The sequence below is a fragment of the Carassius auratus genome, unplaced genomic scaffold (genome assembly GCF_003368295.1).
Source record: "Carassius auratus strain Wakin unplaced genomic scaffold, ASM336829v1 scaf_tig00214077, whole genome shotgun sequence".
NCBI classification, from domain to species: Eukaryota; Metazoa; Chordata; class Actinopteri; order Cypriniformes; family Cyprinidae; genus Carassius; species Carassius auratus.
Genome location: NW_020527513.1, coordinates 1142107 through 1160962, shown reverse-complemented (window position 1 = coordinate 1160962; position 18856 = coordinate 1142107). Strand labels below are relative to the sequence as shown.

The 18856-nt window shown below is 36.3% G+C and overlaps 2 protein-coding genes and 1 long non-coding RNA gene across 3 annotated transcripts; 2 read left to right on the top strand and 1 right to left on the bottom strand.

The window, feature by feature from the left end:
* Positions 1–2096: 2096 nt before the first annotated feature.
* Positions 2097–8360, bottom strand: anxa5a (annexin A5a). The gene is made up of 12 exons (XM_026256553.1): positions 8069–8360; positions 6455–6539; positions 6167–6261; positions 5612–5725; positions 5363–5453; positions 4935–5014; positions 3884–3934; positions 3395–3488; positions 3212–3307; positions 2617–2675; positions 2282–2404; positions 2097–2192 (listed from the first exon to the last, which is right to left on the bottom strand). The coding sequence occupies exons 1-12, from the start codon at positions 8069–8071 to the stop codon at positions 2133–2135; spliced, it is 951 nt and encodes a 316-aa protein (XP_026112338.1). The 5' UTR covers positions 8072–8360; the 3' UTR covers positions 2097–2132.
* A 3564-nt stretch (positions 8361–11924) lies between these two features.
* LOC113091114 (Bardet-Biedl syndrome 7 protein homolog) lies at positions 11925–17415 on the top strand. Its single transcript, XM_074559899.1, is given in 15 exon segments — positions 11925–11972; positions 12424–12489; positions 12974–13036; positions 13676–13854; positions 13937–14123; positions 14276–14348; positions 14433–14549; positions 14624–14774; positions 14776–14904; positions 15039–15231; positions 15721–15795; positions 15890–15955; positions 16836–16975; positions 17066–17161; positions 17289–17415. Coding segments are annotated over 15 exon segments (1710 nt in total).
* A 292-nt stretch (positions 17416–17707) lies between these two features.
* On the top strand, positions 17708–18616 carry LOC113091127 (uncharacterized). Its single transcript, XR_003287286.1, has 3 exons — positions 17708–17971; positions 18051–18174; positions 18384–18616. It is a non-coding gene; the product is annotated as an uncharacterized LOC113091127 (long non-coding RNA).
* Positions 18617–18856: the final 240 nt, after the last annotated feature.

Sequence of the window (18856 nt, the reverse complement as noted above, 5' to 3'; positions counted from 1 at the left end):
GAAAGTGTTCAGTCTTGCTGGAGTAAAATATCTGAGGCATACCCTTTGAGCCCCACATAATATTTAACAGAAGCATATGTGTCCGTAATAATGTATAAAGTACAATTTTAGTTTTATTTAAGGTGTGGAGCATCTCACTCTCTTCAAATTAGTGAAATCTTAGTGATTTTTTTTCTTTTTTGATGTCTTGATCTGAAACCACAGTGACAAATCTGTCATAATTTGCACTGAGATTATGAAATAAGATAAAAGTTACCTATTTTTTGTTTTCTCATGTAAGGACCATTCATTTTTTAACTCCCTTGCCTATATCTTTTCAGCAGTTTCTTATTTGTGTGAATGAGGCTGTTTTAAGTTTGTTTAACTTAAGAAGGAAATATTTTAGAATGTTAAAGGGGGGGTGAAATGCTCATTTTCACTCAATATCCTGTTAATCTTGAGTACCTATAGAGTAGTACTGCATCCTTCATAACTCAAAAAAGTCTTTAGTTTTATTATATTTATAAGAGAAAGATAGTCTGTATCGTTTTCTCCCGGAAAAACCCGAGAGACTGGAGGCGTGACGTGTGGGCGGAGCTAAAGAATCACGAGCGCCAGTAGGCTTTTGCGTTGAGAGCATGTGGAAACTGTTACATTACCGTGAGGAAAAAAACATCCAAAACAAACCATGGCTAACAGTCAGATTCAGCGTATATTTATGATACAGAATCAGATCCAGAGGCTGAAATTTAACAAGAGCAGCAGCAGCAACGACTACAGCAGGATGTCTCTAAGTAGTATGTATTGAAACTGTATATATTTGCTTAGCAGTTTTGGAAAATTACTAAGTTCCACTTTATGTCGTCTTTTTATTTTTTATTTTTTTAAGCTGTACATGTGGAAAGTGCCGTTTGATGACAACATCGCATGTTGTTTACTTGATGTGCTTACACGCCGATAGCTAAGTTAACAACACAGAGATATTTGAAGCAGTTTTACTCACCGCCTGCGGTTCCAACACACGATCGTGACCCTTTTTCGTTGGGATTGCATCATCCTTAAGAAATAAACGATGTGCAAATCCGGCGTCAAACTGGGCCTTGTTTGTAAAACAAGCATGTTCGAAATGCAGGGAACAAACACAAACACTTGCACAACTCCGTTGATGCTCTGTAAAAATAAACTCCATCCACTGGTCCCTTAATGCTTTTTTTTTTGGTAATCTGTGCAGGGTTGTCTTGCCCTGGCAACCAAAAACACACTTCTTTTGTGACATTTCGCGACGCTCTCGCTCTGATCAGTGAATTGCTCTGCTATACAGGAGCGCGCACTCTTACGGGAGAAGTGCCCTTGGGACCCATATAAGGAAATTCCGCTCCATCTAATGTCACACAGACCCATACTCGAAAAAAACTTTCCGAAACTTGTGACAAACCGGAAGGAGAATTTTTGGAACAAAAATACTCCTTCAAATGTACAACTTAATTTTTGAAACTTTGTCCATGTTTAGCATGGGAATCCAACTCTTTAACAGTGTAAAAAACTCAGTATGCATGAAATAGCATTTCACCCCCCCCCCCCCCCCCCCTCTTAATGTTTATGCAGGAGGAAAGAGTCTCAAGAAAAACTGCTTTTTATGGGTCAAAATAGGCTGAGGGAGAATATGGAATATTGGTTAGAGCAATACTGCCATCTGCTGGAAAATGTATTATTTTGAGCAACAGAAACGAAACGAGGAACTGCTTAACAGTGGCGTGCACAGTGGCATTATAAGAGCACAGTCTGTGGTGCCCCTTAAATCGCGGTTCAGGGGCACCTAGATCAGACCATAAGGGCACTTTAACACCCCCCCCCCACCACCCTCGTGCAATCCACTATTCCATAACATTTTTTTTTCTTTACACAATTTTGAAAAATGCATTAAGCAAAACTATTAAATTCTAAAACCACTAAATTCTATTAAGGAATCAATAAACAAACATCCCAGCAAATTCATTACAGAATACGCTCCTATTCTCCAACACTGAAACAACTTATTCTCAAACCATAAAACATTAAAGATGTAGAAATAAACAACTGAAGGAAAAAAAGCTCAAAAATCATATAAGGACATAAACTGATGTAAATAATTACAGTAGCACAAAATACTCTTTCTAATCATTACCACCACAAAGGTAGAGCAGGGCCTTCTGGTAATCTCCTTCGGTGTCTTCCTAAAAATAGGAGGCAAAAACAATACTAAGATGTATCTGTGTGTGTGTGGGGGGGGGGGGGTGAGTTGGTGTGTGTTTGCATAACTTGCCTTTATGGTGCTATAGAGTGATTCTCCATACATCTTCTTGTATACTGCTCTGACGTCCAGCATATCCCGTTCACTCCTGGACACCATGATCCTTATGAGAGTCTCATCATCAGTGCCGGCACACTGTCAATAAACCAACCAATAATGTGTGAAATCAATTGTTTCATTATTATTCAGACCAACACATTCAGTTGATAAACTGGCCACAAATTGTTTTAATTCTTCCACTTGAAGTGCCAGCATTTGATAATACAAAGTGAGCAGCAAATGATCCAATATATGATTGTCAGAGGGGTGAAAACTGATGAGAATCTCATGGAAATAAGCCTTCATACCCGCATAGACTCTCGAACCAATTCAGCAAAATAACCAGTCACACTTTTTGCACATTTAACTAAAAGGGGGAGAGAGAGAAAATGTAGTTTTAAATTTCAGTTAAAGGGATAGTTCACCCACCAGTCATTATTTACTCACCCTCATGTTGTTCTTAACCTGTATGCTGTTATTAAAATTATGCAGCTCGTCATACAACACTGATCTTAACAAACCTTTATGTGAAAAACAGACTGAAATTCAGGTTGTTTTTCACAGATTAGCTTCAAAGACAGCGTTTTGCTTCTTTCTTTTTTACCGGACCATGTTTGTTGTAAATTTAACTGATCTTGAAGTGAAAGTTCTCTAAAAAAGTTCTTCCACCGAAAAAATAACAGCATACAGTCCTAGAATGACATGTTGAGTATTACCTTCCTTTGCATTTTCTTGGATCTTGTGTTCTTCTTAGTTCACCTTTTTATTCAAACAATTAAATCTATTTTACCAGACAAAACTTTGGGTGAATTCTTGTTTTAAGTTTCATCACAGATTAATGTTCAGTCTGACCAAATAGCCAACGAACTTGTACGTTTAGCCACACAGCAGGGACTTTCGTACCCACAGCCAGCAGCAGTGCTTCCAGGTTCCCAGTGCACTCATCTTTTATGCTCTCTTCAATGTCACAGCCGGCAATCTTTTTGTAGGCATCAAACACTGAAACAGGTACACCAAAATCCATTAGGATGGCCCTTCAAGGCAGTTCTGAATGCATCAAAAGGCTTTGAACACACAAACGTGCACCTTTTCTCAGGTGTTCCGCGCTCCTGTTGCCGAGTATGTTGATGAACTTGTCCTCATCCGTGCCGAATTTCTCCTCTCCAGCAGCAAACAGCTCCTGTAACACGATCAATGAACAAACACTTCTAAGGTTCGCAACTAAAACCTGAGGATCCAGTTACTTCTTTTCCATGTTCACATCAACATTCATACGCATCTCTAATGATTAATCAAAAACTACTGGGTGCAGTTTATAACAATGGATTCAAAACTCTTACACTTAAAGTTGATCACACAAAAGGAGATATTAAGCACAATGCAAAAGCATCTCTGTGATGAGTAATAAAAGTGGATTGTGATTTACAGTACCAAGCTCCCAGAAGGACAAGAAATACAATTTTGGAATGACGTGAGCAGTAAAAAAAACATTTTTAGGGTAAACTATCTCTTTAAGACATTCATGATACTTTACGGGTGTGTTTAATTATCCAAAAGTCTGACTATCAACTTTACCTTTGCATCTTTCTCCACTCTGCTCTCATCCACTCCCTCCTCCTTGTTTCCCTGAGCATAGGAATGAAAACATAACCAAGGTCAGATAAACATTTTTCCCTAACCTGGTTAACTCCAATATTGAATTACCCACACATTAGCCCTAATAACCATTTAATCTTCTCAACAACATTAACTCAAGAGCTGTTTTAATTACTTAAGGATGACTTCATTGCTGCTCATGTTATCATTCCAAGAGGAGGCTGCTCGGTTTCATCTCTCTACCTTTTTTTAGTATCCTCTCCCATCTCTGATCAACACAATGACTGAAATCGTATATCACAGTATGAGTAATGATATATGTGACCCTGGACCACAAAACCAGTCTTAAGTCGCTGGGTATATTTTTAGCAATAGGGTCAAAACTATTGATTTTTCTTTTATGCCAAAAATCATTAGGATATTAAGTAAAGATCATGTTCCATGAAAATATTTTGTAAATTTCCTACCGTAAATATATCAAAACTTAATATTTGATTAGTAATATGCATTGCTTAGAATTAATTTGGACAACTTTAAAGGTGATTTTCAGTATTTTGTGTATTTTTGCACCCTCAGATTCCAGATTTTCAAATAGTTGTATCTCGGCCAAATATTGTCCTATCCTAAAAACATATTTATTCAGATTTCAGAGGTTGTATAAATCTCAATTTTGGTTTTGTGATCCAGGGTCACATATATTTTGTTTTTGCTGGAAATTATACTAGAAATTGTTATTATATATCAATATCTCACCCATGTACATTTTTGTCAATCCGGTCATTTGATTATTTATTTTAAATGTACTGCACACACTCAAATATTATTATTATTATTAACAAATTATACCTTTAATATAATATATTATAACTATTCTACAGTGTATTCTATTTTTTATATAATCTTCCTTGTGCTCTCTCTCTCTCACACATTTATATAATTTTTTTCTGATTATACAATCTTTTGGCTGTCCTTTATTTGTGGTTTCCTTTTAAACTGAGAACCAATTGTTTTTTTTTTTGTTTTTTTTTACCTGTGCAAGTATCACCAGCAACCTCTGGTAATGTCCTGACGTATCACCCATGATGTCTTTTTCCAGCTTGCTTCCATATTCTAGGTCAAGACACATGAGATGGGATCTATTGACCGTTCACACTCATCTTGACAACTGCTGCTTATTGGTCCCATTGGAATAGTCTAATGGGCAGGGATCAGTTGTAATAGTGATGCCTTGTAGAGACTTGTGCTCTATTTGGACTGTTTGTTTGCAATACAGACAATCAGGCATCTTTGGAGAAGAGAAACCCACAATTTTACAAAAACAAATGTCTCTTACCATTCAAAATTAATTATCTGAAGTGTTCAAAGTGAATATATAAATGGATATGGTCATGTATCAACCCTACAATAGTGGGATGTTTTAATTTCAGCCATGCACTGTGCCTGGACAGTGAATATTACCTTTCTTGTAAGCTTTGGCAATATCTTTCATCTCATCACATGTCCTAGATGCCAGGATCTCAATTAAAACTTTGTCCTCCGTGCCCACTCCCTGTAAGGAAATAATAAATCAAAAAATAACAAATCTGAAATGAGATAGGCTCAAGTTTATCATAATGTAAAAACATTTTAATAACAATGTGTTTTATATTCTTTCTTTTTCTAGTTTTTTTATTATATCCCATAGAAGATGGAAATGTTTGATGTTACCTTGATGGCCTTATGGAGTTCATGAGCATCATATATTGTGGATGGAAACATGAGGGCCACAATTAGATCCTCTAACTTCCCTCCAAGCTCTGACCTTAAGTCTTTCACTAGATCCTGTAGAAAGAGACAAAATAAGAGAATGAGAGAGAGAGAGAGAGAGCACGAGAGAGAGAGAGAGAGAGAACATATGCCAAGAAACAGAAGAAAATATATTGCCCATTAAACTGGAGATGTGAAACTCATTAGCATTTTAACGTTGTTTTAGACATTCATGACGGCACTGAATTATATCAACATCAATAAAGAGGATGTGTGCAAAACAACAGTCCAAATGAATAATCTTGATGTACTGCCATTGACGCACAGCAGTGCTTCCAATTATTTGAATCGAACAACAATCATGTCTGAATACCTTTTGTCTACATTTTGAACAGCATTTTTGTTATCATTTTCAGAAGAACATGTGCGTACGGTGAAAAGACATTTTTACATATTTTAGATTCAACAAACTGATTATTCCTGGTCTGACACAAGATAATAATGTAATTTGCTCACCTTGCTAAAAGCCTTTTTATAGGCTGCTTTTATTTCCTGTCTCTGTGCATTACTGCGAGCTGCCAATAACATGAGGATGGCATCTTCATCAGTGCCTGAAAAATAAAGCACATGGTGTGGATCAGCTTATAAAAGAGGACAAAAGTAAGATATAGTACAAGAATGAGCAGCACAAGATTTTCTGAAGATAGCCCCTCCTAATTGGCAATTCAAAATAACAGGAAAAACCACCTAGATCTTAACAAAAATGGGTGAACTCTCTTAAAAGTCAGATTTTTTTAAGCTTACCGATCCCTTTCATGGCCTTGCGCAAAACTTCTGCATCATGCTTTGCATTGAAGTTCACAAAGGGTTTCACACTTCCTCGGGTTGCCTGCAGAAAATACAAAACCAAAATCAGAATGATAATATAATATAATGGAGACATTTATGACATATGGCTCTGTTCTGTTCTAAAACACATAATGTGTCAGGGTAACTACAAATATTCTTTGACAGTTCACCAACAAAACAATTTTCAGCCTTTACAGGTTATTAGATATATTCTCACATCAGAAAAGACTTTGAAGTTTGCAGGGTGAAATATTTTTGATACTGAACCAAAAGCAGAAAATCAGGTTTTTGTATTTGCAGGTTAAGTAGGAAAATGGCAAACAGAAATAAATGAAATATAATAATTCAAGGCACTAAAATACATGAAGACATGTGGAGCAGGTGAAATCTGAATGGATTAGCCTGCGCAGGTGTTTGAGAATATGAGAAACATCAACCTCATTTCTTAAACCTCATGCTTGTGTCTCTCATCATTCTCAGTTGGAAATATGGAATACATAGTTTAGCAGACAGATATGAACTAATAATAGTGGAAACTGATTGCAATAAATGTGCTCTCAGAAGCAAAACATATCCACAATTTTAGTTTACATTGTAATTGTATCTTTCTGGTAACCCTTTAAACCTCTGTAAAGTCTATATACGCACAGAGTATCTGTAATCCATACACAACTGATTAAAGATAGACCAAGATTGCAGCTCAGGTTTGATGATAGTGCCAGGGTGGAGGATGAGATAAGGTATAGGGTTCGGGTTTAGGGTTCAAGTTCAGGTTGAAAGTTAGGGATCAGTTAACCCCAGGACCTTCAGTTCGATTTAATACCAAAAGCAGTAGCTTTAATCTTTCCTTGCTCTTGTGCTGTCTACCATGAAGTGCTACAACAACACACATTGGATTATGTCTTAGAATCACATCACCTTGTAAAACGGTCCGTGTCGTAACATTAAACATTTAAGAAATAACACACAATATGCCAGCCCAAGCATGGCTAATCCTTGTGGATGTACTACAGTTTGTGGGTGTTTGCTTGGATCTGCCAGCTGTGGGATGATAAAGCTACAGTGACCTATTCGGTGGGTTTCCTCAGTCTGATCTGACACAGATCTCATCTGCTGTAATCCAATCATCCATCACCTTAATCTCCATGACAATCGTCACCATGCCAACATTGATCTGATGACTTATTCTTGTTTATGGGAAGTAATATATGTGGAAAACTGGCCATTTTATTTATTCATTTATAATTATTACAGTTATAATTGGCTAATACTTGTATATTTCTGGTTAAACTATTAGTTAAACTGCTAAAAAAAAAAAAGCTTCAACCAACATTGTTATAAGTTTAAGAGTTAAACCAGCAAAACATGACCCAAGACAAAGTCCCAAATTCATCATAAATTAAAATGTTAATATTGATACAAAGGTGAAATACAATTTCAAATATTACTTGTTAAATTCTATTTAAAGGCATAATCCATATGTGATCACTGTTTAATCAACTGTTTGTGGTGTGCTTACAAATTCCATGTAACAAATGAAAAATGATACAAACGCAGCTCAACTCTTACCATTTGTACAGGTACAGGCAGTTCTATGTGAAGCTCTGGGGAATAAAAATGTTCATAAAGTAATCATTATCAGACCAGTTCAGAAATCATCGAAATTCGTTACGTGTGATGTGAAATTACAGTTTCTACAATCGACAATTGTGTAATTCAATTAAACGACTTCAAGTCTATTTTCCATAAATAATTCCTGTCATTTAGGCTACTCATTTAAGCCACGCTGTTACAATACGTTACCTGTTCAGGTCAGGACAGCGACCTAAGTTACCTGTCGAAGTATTCAGCCACCTGTGCGCGAGAGGTCAGACTTCTGCGCGTGTCGACAGCCAGCGAAGTTGTTGTAGCTGGAAGTAGGACACGCCCCCAAAACCAGCTGTCAATCATTTTGACTGACGTGGAGAACAAAGACGATAGTTGTAAATAGCTGTAGGCTTAAAAAAAAAAAAGTAGCTGTAGGCTTTATATTCGATGTTCGTGTGTCTAACTGCATTTATATTTCTCATTGCTTTGTAGACAAAATTATTTTAATTATTATTATTATTATTCAAAATAAGTAAATTGTTATAGAAATCACCAGGAGATGCGCAGATCCGTTTGAAACTATTTTACAGCAAAATTCCAAAAGTCCACAAGTGGACAGTATAGGGACAAATTATTGCACTTTTTATCCTTGCCTTTTTTTAATTTATTTTTTTTTATACTGTTGTTAAACAATTGGATTTCAGCAGTATCTAGGTCTATATGCATAACCCGAACAATTATGTAATTTGCTACATTTCCACAACAATGTAATTTCCATCACATCTCAAATTATGTTTTACAACTGATAACAATCTGAAGAAGAAATTGCATTTAAAAAATAAATAAATAAATAAAGTTTTGTCTTGGATAATTTCATAGCTATAAAATACTGTAGTTATGTAATAAAATATTTATAGTTATGTAATAAAATAGTTATACAAAATATATATGTAAAAATACAAATATAATTTTTTGCTTTTTACATATTTTGATAAAATTCTAGCTAGTTTGGTGCAACTTAAGTTGAATTATTAATTTTTTTCTTACTTTCTTTGCATAAAAATTAAAGGTATAAATGTTTGTGTGTCTGTATGTGTATGTGTGTGATGAATTTTAGATAATGTTTGCTCAGCTTTGAACATAATCAATAGTTTGAAAATGATTTATTATATCAACATCAGGCAGTGACAAGTAATAACCACACTGAGAAACCATCTCTGAAAACTGATTGATGGGAAATATAGTAGATATATTGCTTTGGCCTTCCTGTTTTTATTAGTGCATTTTAATGATATGCTTATTTCATTATTTATAAACCACTTCAACACAGCAAAATAAACTGTATTTTTTATGTGTTATGTAAATAAAACATATTAATTTCCTGCCAGAGAGAGACAGAAAAAATGAGTGCCTCATACCATAAGTGTCCCTCATCAAATATAAGGACCCTGCTGTTTTTTTGGCTAAACTCCTCAAGAATGCAGTGTGGAGTGAATGAAGATGTTTTACTAGTACACTGATTCTGATTGAACCATGTGTACACATATGCAAATACATGCTGAGAAACACTTCTTAATGGATCTTTCTCCCATGTGCAAATCAAGGTGTGAAAATTGCTATTAACCTTTTGGTTTTGACATTAGTGGTATTCATTTTGTTTTTACCTTTATGCAACCTTTCAACATTTTTAGATAAATATTATTTTCTCCATCTCCATCATTCAGGTTTATTTAACTTCATTCAGTGTGCCAAAGAAAGAACAATAAAGTACTGAAAAAAATGCAAGAACGCGTGGGAAATAATTTATAAAAGGCACACTTCTTTTACAGTGTTATCAACACCACAAACATTATATCTGAACATTAAACAGTACTGAGTGTGACAGGTCTCCATTGTTAGTTAGCAATTCCAAAAGTAATTCAGGGTTGCGTTATGGAAAATAATTTTTCATTCAAGAAATTTCCTTATTATGCAAGACATAATTGATTCCACTCTTTTTTTCATTAATAACCATTTTCATGCCAGTGACAAACAGTAAAAAAAAAATCTATTCTTGCCCTGAAACTAGTTAGCAGAGATATTGACTGATTCTTTAATTAATCTTTTATAAAATGTGCATGTGTAATTTTGTGTGAGTGAATAGTATTGGCTTTCTACAAACTAATATAGGTTGAATTAATGTTTTACTAAAACTCTGTCTAGTAAATCAATTAACTTTGCATGTATCAATTTTTCTTACAAAGAACTGACGTCAGAGTAACATTTTTATCTTTAAAAGAGAACAAGTTTCCGAAACAGAATTGTGTGTGCTAAAACATATAAAGTATCTGCCATAGATGAATAGTTAGTTAATACATCTCACATTTCCATTGCAGAGCTTTTAAAGTCCTCAATACAGTTTTTCATTCTTTCATCCCTCCAGTGCACAATGTTTCAGAAATCAGAGCTGTATGCAAACCCTCCGACATCTCTTTTTGTTTTCGTCTTTATCCATGATGTTTCTCTCTCAGAGCACAATGATGTCTGCAGGATCCCAGATGTGGCTGAAAGGTGCTATTGCCTATAGAGTTCCTGAGCTGTTTAAACAGCATCCACAAAAGAAGTCCCATCAGAAGCAGCAATACTGTGAAAAGCCCCACATACACACTAAAGTTCCAGCCCCATCCCACTGTAAGAGGCAAAGAGGTGGACGCCACCAGGAACCTCCTCGGGGAGGGCATCAGTTGCAATAAAATTGCATAAAACTACTGCAGCTCTTTAGTGAATCCTCAGATCAAGCAGTGTGGTAGTACATAGTTCACTTTGGTGTGTAAGATTTATCCATGACAAGTGTCCTTGATGTCCATCTGTCATTAAATATTTAATTATGATCCAGAACGAAGCGTGCTGTCTCTGTTGTGTTGTGCAAAAAGAGAATAATGCTTGAAGCCCTCTCTGCAGCTGTGCCCCTCCTACTGTTGAGTCACATTCATGCCCCTTCATCCACTCCTGTTTGTGTAACCAAAATGCCCCCCCCCCCCCCAAAAAAAACTCTACATTCGCTGTTAAACATGCTTAATAATGTAATAATGAAAATGTCTAAATGTAGAAAGGTTTAAGATTATATATAAAAAATATCATCACAGTGTACAAACAATAGAAATCAATGTGTGTATGTTTGAAAAAGCATAATCAAAAAATTTACGTGATGAAACCTTGGTTTCTTAAACCTGCCTTAGATGGTTTGGCTGGTCTGTTTGCATTTTTTTTTATGGTTTTTGTACACTTGCAGTTGGCCACTAACCCAGCTTGATCAGTCTGGGATACCATGCTCCTAAAACCAGAAAACAAATGTATTATTTTTTTATAAACAAATTTACTATAAACATATTAAGGTCTTTTCAGCAGGCTTACTCTTACTCCATAATAGTTGTATTATTACGCTGAAGACATACAGGTGCATCTCAATAAATAAGAACTAAAAAGTTCATTTATTTCAGTAATTCACCGCAAATTGTGAAACTCGTGTATTAAATAAATTCAATCCACACAGACTTAAGTAGTTTAAGTCATTGGTTCTTTTAATTGTGATGATTTTGGCCCACATAAAAAAACACCAATTCACATCTCAACAAATTAGAATACTTCATAAAACAAAACAAAAAATTGTTGGCCTTCTGGATAGTATGTCCCTTTACTGTACATGTACTCAATGCTATAGGGACTCATTTTGCTTTAAAAACTGTTTGGATGCTTTTTGACTTGATTAAAATTTAAAAGATTTTTCAGTGTTCTGAACGAATCTTATTACGCTTGCTATTACCATGGTAACCAGAGATGGTTTGGGTGGCTGACAAACATGGCGCTGTTAAGGAAACGTGTTAACAAAAACACTTTTGCTGCTGCTGTACTTAGACTGATTTTTTTTTTATCCGCAAAGCGAAGCATATCGTTTATATATATGTGTATGAAAAGGCTGCATATGTTTTCTTTTTTTTACATATTAATGCGACTTGGATTTTCTTGTAAAGCGGACCAACTGACACAGCTAATGTTAGCCACTTCATCTGCGGCAGAATCAGCCACTAACTAACGTTAATCCGCAGGATAATCCACTCGGTTGAGGCGAATAGTTAGGACCAAGATTTCTATTTCAAAGTACCTACAGTACGTTAACTGGTTAATTAATTACACAGAACTAACGTTACTCTGGGGGATCTTCAATATCAACGCTAAACAGAAAACGGTTAAGCACAATCAAAAGGATCTGTGGAGTGATTAGGCATTTAGGCATTTTAAATATCATTGATTATTACAAAGTTAATTTACTTATGGCCATGTCATCTTTGTTTCCTCAGGTTGGAGTGACTTCTCAAAAAACCATGAAACTTCTCCCAACTGTGGGGCGAAAAGCAACTCAAAAGGTATATCTGCATCCCTTTTAAGAGAATATCCCAGGTTTCGTGTAAATCAAGCTTGTACGGAAAAAAATACATTACATTCTCAGTAATCAGTAATTGCAAGGAATATTCTTTTAACAGAAAGTTCAATCTTGAAATGTGCTTCAAGTATATGAAATCAGGTATTAATTATATTATTATATTATTTATATTAAATCAGGTATTATCATACAGTATTATAAATCCTTACCTAAAATGTTCAGTCTTATAAACTTTCCATAGTTTCAAGGCCTTAATGACATTTCTGCTTTAGATTATTTCAGGGGTTACTTCGTAAAACAAGGCCATTGGAGATTAGATCCTACTTGTGAAAGAGCATGCAACATGTTCTGTTTATTTGAGCATGTGCTTGACATTTCTCCCCGGCTCAATTAAACAGGGAACAAGCATTTGTCTATAAGCACCCTGTTGGTGTATCTGATGCTATCGTGTCGTTTTCTCATTTCAGGTGGTTGTTGCAGATAATGATGGTATTGTGACCTGTTTTGGAATGAAAAAAGGGGAGGCTGTGGTACTTATTATTATCAGAAAGCGTTTCCTGTATTAGTGTACACAAGCATTAAAAAGTTTGGGGTCAGTCAGATGTTGGAAGGAAATAATACCGGAAAATCAGTAAGGATGCATCAAACTGATGAAAAGTGACAGTAAAGACATTTATGATATTATTAAATGTTTTGTTTTAAATGATAAAATACATTAATTTTGAACTTTATATTAATCAACGAATCCTGAGAAAAATTATTGTCTTCACAAAAATATTAAGCAGCACAGCTGTTTTCAACATTGATAAATAATACAAAAATATTTCTCAAGCACCAAATCATTGTGATTCATCTTACATCATGTGACTGAAGACTGGAGTAATAGTTGCTGAAAATTTAGCTTTGCCATCACAGGTATAAAATGCATTTCATAATATATTACATTAGAGACCGTTATTTTAAATGTAAAAAAAATATTTTATCATATTACTATTGTTACTGTTCTTCTGATCACATAAATGCAACCTAGGTAAATTTAAGATACTTATTTCAAAAACGTACAGAAATCTTATTGACCCCAAACTTTTGAATGGTGGTGTGTATATTAATGTTAACAAACAAAGTAATTTTTTCTCAATGGGAGAATAAATGTCTGTCTTTTTTGTCAGCCTGTGTTCAAATCACTCCCGGGACAGAAGATCTCCAGACTTGAGCTCGCAGGGGCTTTGGGAACCCCTCAGGAAAAGATCTTTGTGAGCTCTGGCTCTGAAGTGAGAGGATATACCACTAAAAAGGGCAAACAATTTCTTACATTTGAAGCCAACCTAACAGAGAGCATAAATGCCATGTGAGATCGGCTTCTCGTATTGCACTCTCTCAACTTTGTGTATTTTGTGCTTCACTTTTTGTTGTGCCTTACATTCCCACAGGCATGTTTCAGGGGCCGATCTGTTTCTGTGTGCCAGTTACATTTATAACCATTACTGTGACTGCAAGGATCAGGACTACTACCTGTCAGGAGACAAGATCAATGATGTCCTGTGTTTACCTGTGGAGACTGTGGGCCGCATTGTGCCCATCCTGGCCTGCCAGGACAGAGTACTTAGAGTATTGCAGGTAGACCGACACAACATCCAGTCATGTTGGCCACCTTTTTTACCCAATTATTCTTTAGCTATAATTGGTAGCCGTGATATCCCGTACTTGGTAGCTATATCCAATTCCTGATGCTCAAGTCTAAAGTCTTTCTACACTTTGTGCTCCATCAGGACTCCAACCTTCAGTACGACGTAGAAGTTCCCGGACCTCCAACTGTTCTGGAACTTCTCAACAGAGATGGCGGTATGTGCTAAAAATCTGCTCACTCATTTTAATGAGAAAGAATGTATCGTTTGAGTATTTGATGCTTGAAATCTTGTTCTTCAGGAAAGGGTGGTGAGGAGGTTCTTTATGGAACAGCTGATGGGAAACTAGGTCTTGTGCAGATTACCAAATCAGGACCCATTACTAGTTGGGAACTGGATAATGAAAAGAAAAAAGGAGGTAGGAATTAGATAGTGAGGGGTTATTAGAAATAAAAAATTGAAGCCGTGCTCATTTGTATTGGTCTTTTCAAGGTGTGCTTTGTATTGATACTTTTGACATTGTTGGTGATGGTGTGAAGGACATTCTGGTGGGAAGGGATGATAGGACTGTGGAGGTCTACGGGTTGGACAGTTCAAATGAGCCACTGATGTTAGTATACAGTCTATCATTCACCTGTGTTCACTGAGAGGTCATGTGACTGGTTTCCAGGATGGGTGTCAGGCCTCACCACAGAGCCTCAGCAGATGGTTGCAGGCCCGGGGGATGAAATCAAGATGAGCCGGGAGACCCAGGGGAAGGTGGCTGCACTCAGGTACTACACATCCGGCTGTTTCCTGCCATGATGATGAATCTAAAACAGTCTGCAGAAGATCTGTTTACCAAACAGACATAGATTTTGAAACCTCTTCTGCCATGCCTTGTTTGGTAATGCATGTGTTCGTACAGGGCAGAGTTAGAGCAGTTGCAGGTGAAAGTGTTGCAGGGCAGAGAAAAATACCAGCAGAGCTCTCAGTCCAGCACGGCAGTGTCTGCTGTGCCAGTCTTTAGCATCAATGACAAATTCACATTGTGCCAGGATGATGCCAGCTACAGCCTCACGCTAGAGGTGCAGACCGCCATTGACAACTTGCTGCTACAGGTGAGAGCAATACACTAATTTATCCTGCTTTTATTTATATAAACTACTGTTCAAAAGTTTGGGGTTGGTAAGATTGTTTTAGTGTTTTTCAAAGACGTCTCTTTTGCTCATAAAGTCTGTATTTCTTTGATCAAAAATATAGTAAAGAATGCAAAATATTACTACAATTTGAAAATAACTTTTCTGTTTGAGTATATTTAAAACATTTATTTTATAATTTATACATTTATTTCTGGGATGGCAAAGCTGAGTTTTCAGCAGCCGTTACTTCAGTTTTCAGTGTCACCTTCAGAAATCAGTCTGTTATGCTAATTTTGTGCTCAATAAATCAGTCAGCATTGAACTAGAAGAACTGGAACTATGCCATTAAATTAAAGTTGCATTTTAGATCTTCGCTAATTCAACATCATTTGTACATGTATTGTAATTTCTGCATTATGAGACTGAAGTTTCCTTACATTCACTTGCATGTGTTTTTGTTTCTGACAGAGTGATGTTCCCATTGACCTGTTGGATGTTGATAAGAATTCAGCAGTTGTCAGCTTCGGCGAATGTGATTCAGAGGTAAAGCACCTGTGTGCCACATCATTAAGCTTACTAAATGACCACATCACATGCGTTTGCAAAACGGTCTTTGTTTGTTCCTCCAACCCCACAGTCAAACGGGAACTTCCTCCTCGCCAGCTACAGGTGCCAAGCAAATACCACTAGGCTGGAACTGAAGGTGTCAACTTCTCTGTGTTTGGATTGTTTTCAATATAATAATGTATGTTGTATATTTTCTTAAAGGTGCAATAGGTGACTGTCTTCAGAATTTTTTTTTGTTTAACTGGTTTAAAGTCTCTTCACAATCCGATAGCAATTATTAAGTTAAGTGGTCTAAATGTATTTATCTGTATTTATATATTATGTGGAAGGCATAGGACCAAAAAATATATGTCCAATCAAAACGCTCGGTCCGAGCATTTTAAATAGCTTTCTCACCTACCTCTCTATGTATGTATTTGCATACCTCTGCACCGTGTTCACGCAGACAGAATATGTCATCAGTGCGTTCACGCACGCTGTGCAGACAGAGCTAGAATGGCACACAAACATCAACAAACTGGTCTTCCGTCCTGGTATTGTAGTACTTTTAAAGTTTTCTCGCTGGTGAATGACACACAATGTAGCCTAGCGGTTCCCAGTTCCAGTCCTCGAGCATATATTTTGCATGTCTCGCTTAGTTAATGTACCTGATTCAGATGACCAACTCGTTAGAAGTGAGCTAACATTACGTGAATGAACTGTGTTCTGATCTATATTATCCCTGCACCATGTTCATTGCTCCCTACTCCCTGAGCAGGGGTTTACATCACTTCGGAACATGGGCTGGAATTGAAAACTGCTGATGTAGCCTGTTGTAGTAATGTTGTCTCTGGTATTCTGGTCTGTGAGCATAAATGCATTCAGGGGGCGTGGCTTTGGATGGCTATTGCAGGGAGGGTGGGACATTCACTTTCATTGCGATCAAGCTAAAGTTAGCATTTTCCAAGATCTCCTGTTGCACCTTTAAATTGCAAAGTAGGCAATATTTGAGCATTTGTCCTGCGTTTTTTTCTAAGGTGAGATCTATAGAGGGTCATTATGGCACCTTTCAGGCTTATGTGACGCCAAGGCTTCAGCCCAAAACCTGCCAGGTTCGACAGTACCTGATCAAACCCCTTTCCCTACACCAGAGGACACATGCAATCGATCAGGAGCAGTGAGCTTAGAGACACACAGTGATTCTAAATTCTTATCATGCAGTTATTCTGCCAACTAAACATTATTGTTATTCTCTTTTCATGACTAGGCCCATGAACACCTTGAGACTGACAGGACAGTTCAGTTTTGCAGAGATCCATTCCTGGGTTGTGTTCTGTCTGCCTGAGGTCCCAGAGAAAACCCCGCCATATATATATATATATATATATATATATATATATATATATATATATATATGCATTACAGTTGGACAAAAATCCTACAACTATGTATTGTAATCAGTCTTTATAAACTTTTGTAATGGGTTGCAGTAAAGGTGAGGCAAACTTCAAATCAGACAACATTTCTACCATTTCCATACTGAAGGATGTTTTGTCCAAAGAGGCCACTAAGCGAGAAATCAATCTGAATATATCCTACGGTGAGTTCACAAACTGATCTGTTAACTGATATATGTGGTCTTCCTCTTGGCTAAATCCAAACACAAGTGATCAGTGAAGATGCATTTGAGTTGTTTAATGATACTAGTTGTAACACCGTGTCTACACTGGACGTGACATATCGACCATTGCAGATCGTTTGTATTTTGGGTCAGTATGTCATAAATAGAAAGAGGCATCAGTTTACTGTCTGGGATTTGGCATGATGTGTCACACTGCATACAGTGTAGGCAGCATCACTGATTATAATGGGTTCTATTGTCCTGTTGCATCGTGTCGAGCTGCTCACATCCAGTGTAGATATGGTGTAAATTGTGATCTGTCTTGGCTGAAGACTTGTGACTGGTTCAACTGAGACGATGTTAATACCAGATAATAGTGATCTCAATTCTTTATGCATCACATATAATTAATATTTGTTTGTTGTGTTGGCTGTTATGTTGGTTTCATAGGTGAATGAGGACTCTGTGAGCCATACTCTTCGAATGATTCATCCCAAGCTAGAGTATCAGCTGATTTTGGCCCAAAAAGTTCAGCTTATTGATGCTTTAAAGGTAAAACATAAAGAATAAAAACTCCTGCTGAAAAACAAAGCCTACTGAGTGTGTGTGTGTGTTTGTGTGTTGGATGCAGGAGCTGCAGGTGCATGAGGGGAATGTAGATTTTCTGATTCCAGAGTATCGTAGTATACTGGATGAATCTGCCCAGCTCTTAGAAGAATATAAGAAGCAACCAGCTCACTTAGAAAGATTGTATGGTGAGTGAATTCAGATGAGCAAGGGAGACGATATTTTACAATATATTATTTAAAATTTTATATGTTAAGTTATTCACATATATTGTAGATTTCTATAAGATTAATGTTATTTTTTTTTTCTCACAAACCCTGCATATTCAGAGGATGTCTTTGCACAAGTAATAAGGACATATCTATGGGTAAACAAACCATTTTGTGTTTTCTTACAGGTATGATCACTGATCTGTTCAACGACAAGTTCAAATTTAAAGGACAAAATGTCAAAACAAAAGTTTCACAGCTGCTTGCAATTTTGAACAACTATGAACTTGATTCATTGATGGAATTTTTCAGTGAAGCTTAATGGAATGTAAAATTAAAGCACTTTTTGGGAATGCGTTTTCTGAATTTTGTTTTTGCAATAAACATTTGGTATTTTATAGGGATCAAGCTGATTGTACCATTACAGATTCAACATAAAACATATAAACATAAAAACTATTCGTGACTGCAGTTGTCTTTTTTTTTTTTTTACTTACCCATTGTATAGTTGCATTTCTACAGAAATAAAAAAAAATGCAAAAGATTTCTGTTTTGTTTGTCTCTGTCACGATACAAACTTTAATAATATTTTAATATTTAGCTTTATTGGGGGGGGGGGGGGGGGGGGGGGCTCTAATTTTTGGTTTGACGGTTATGACCA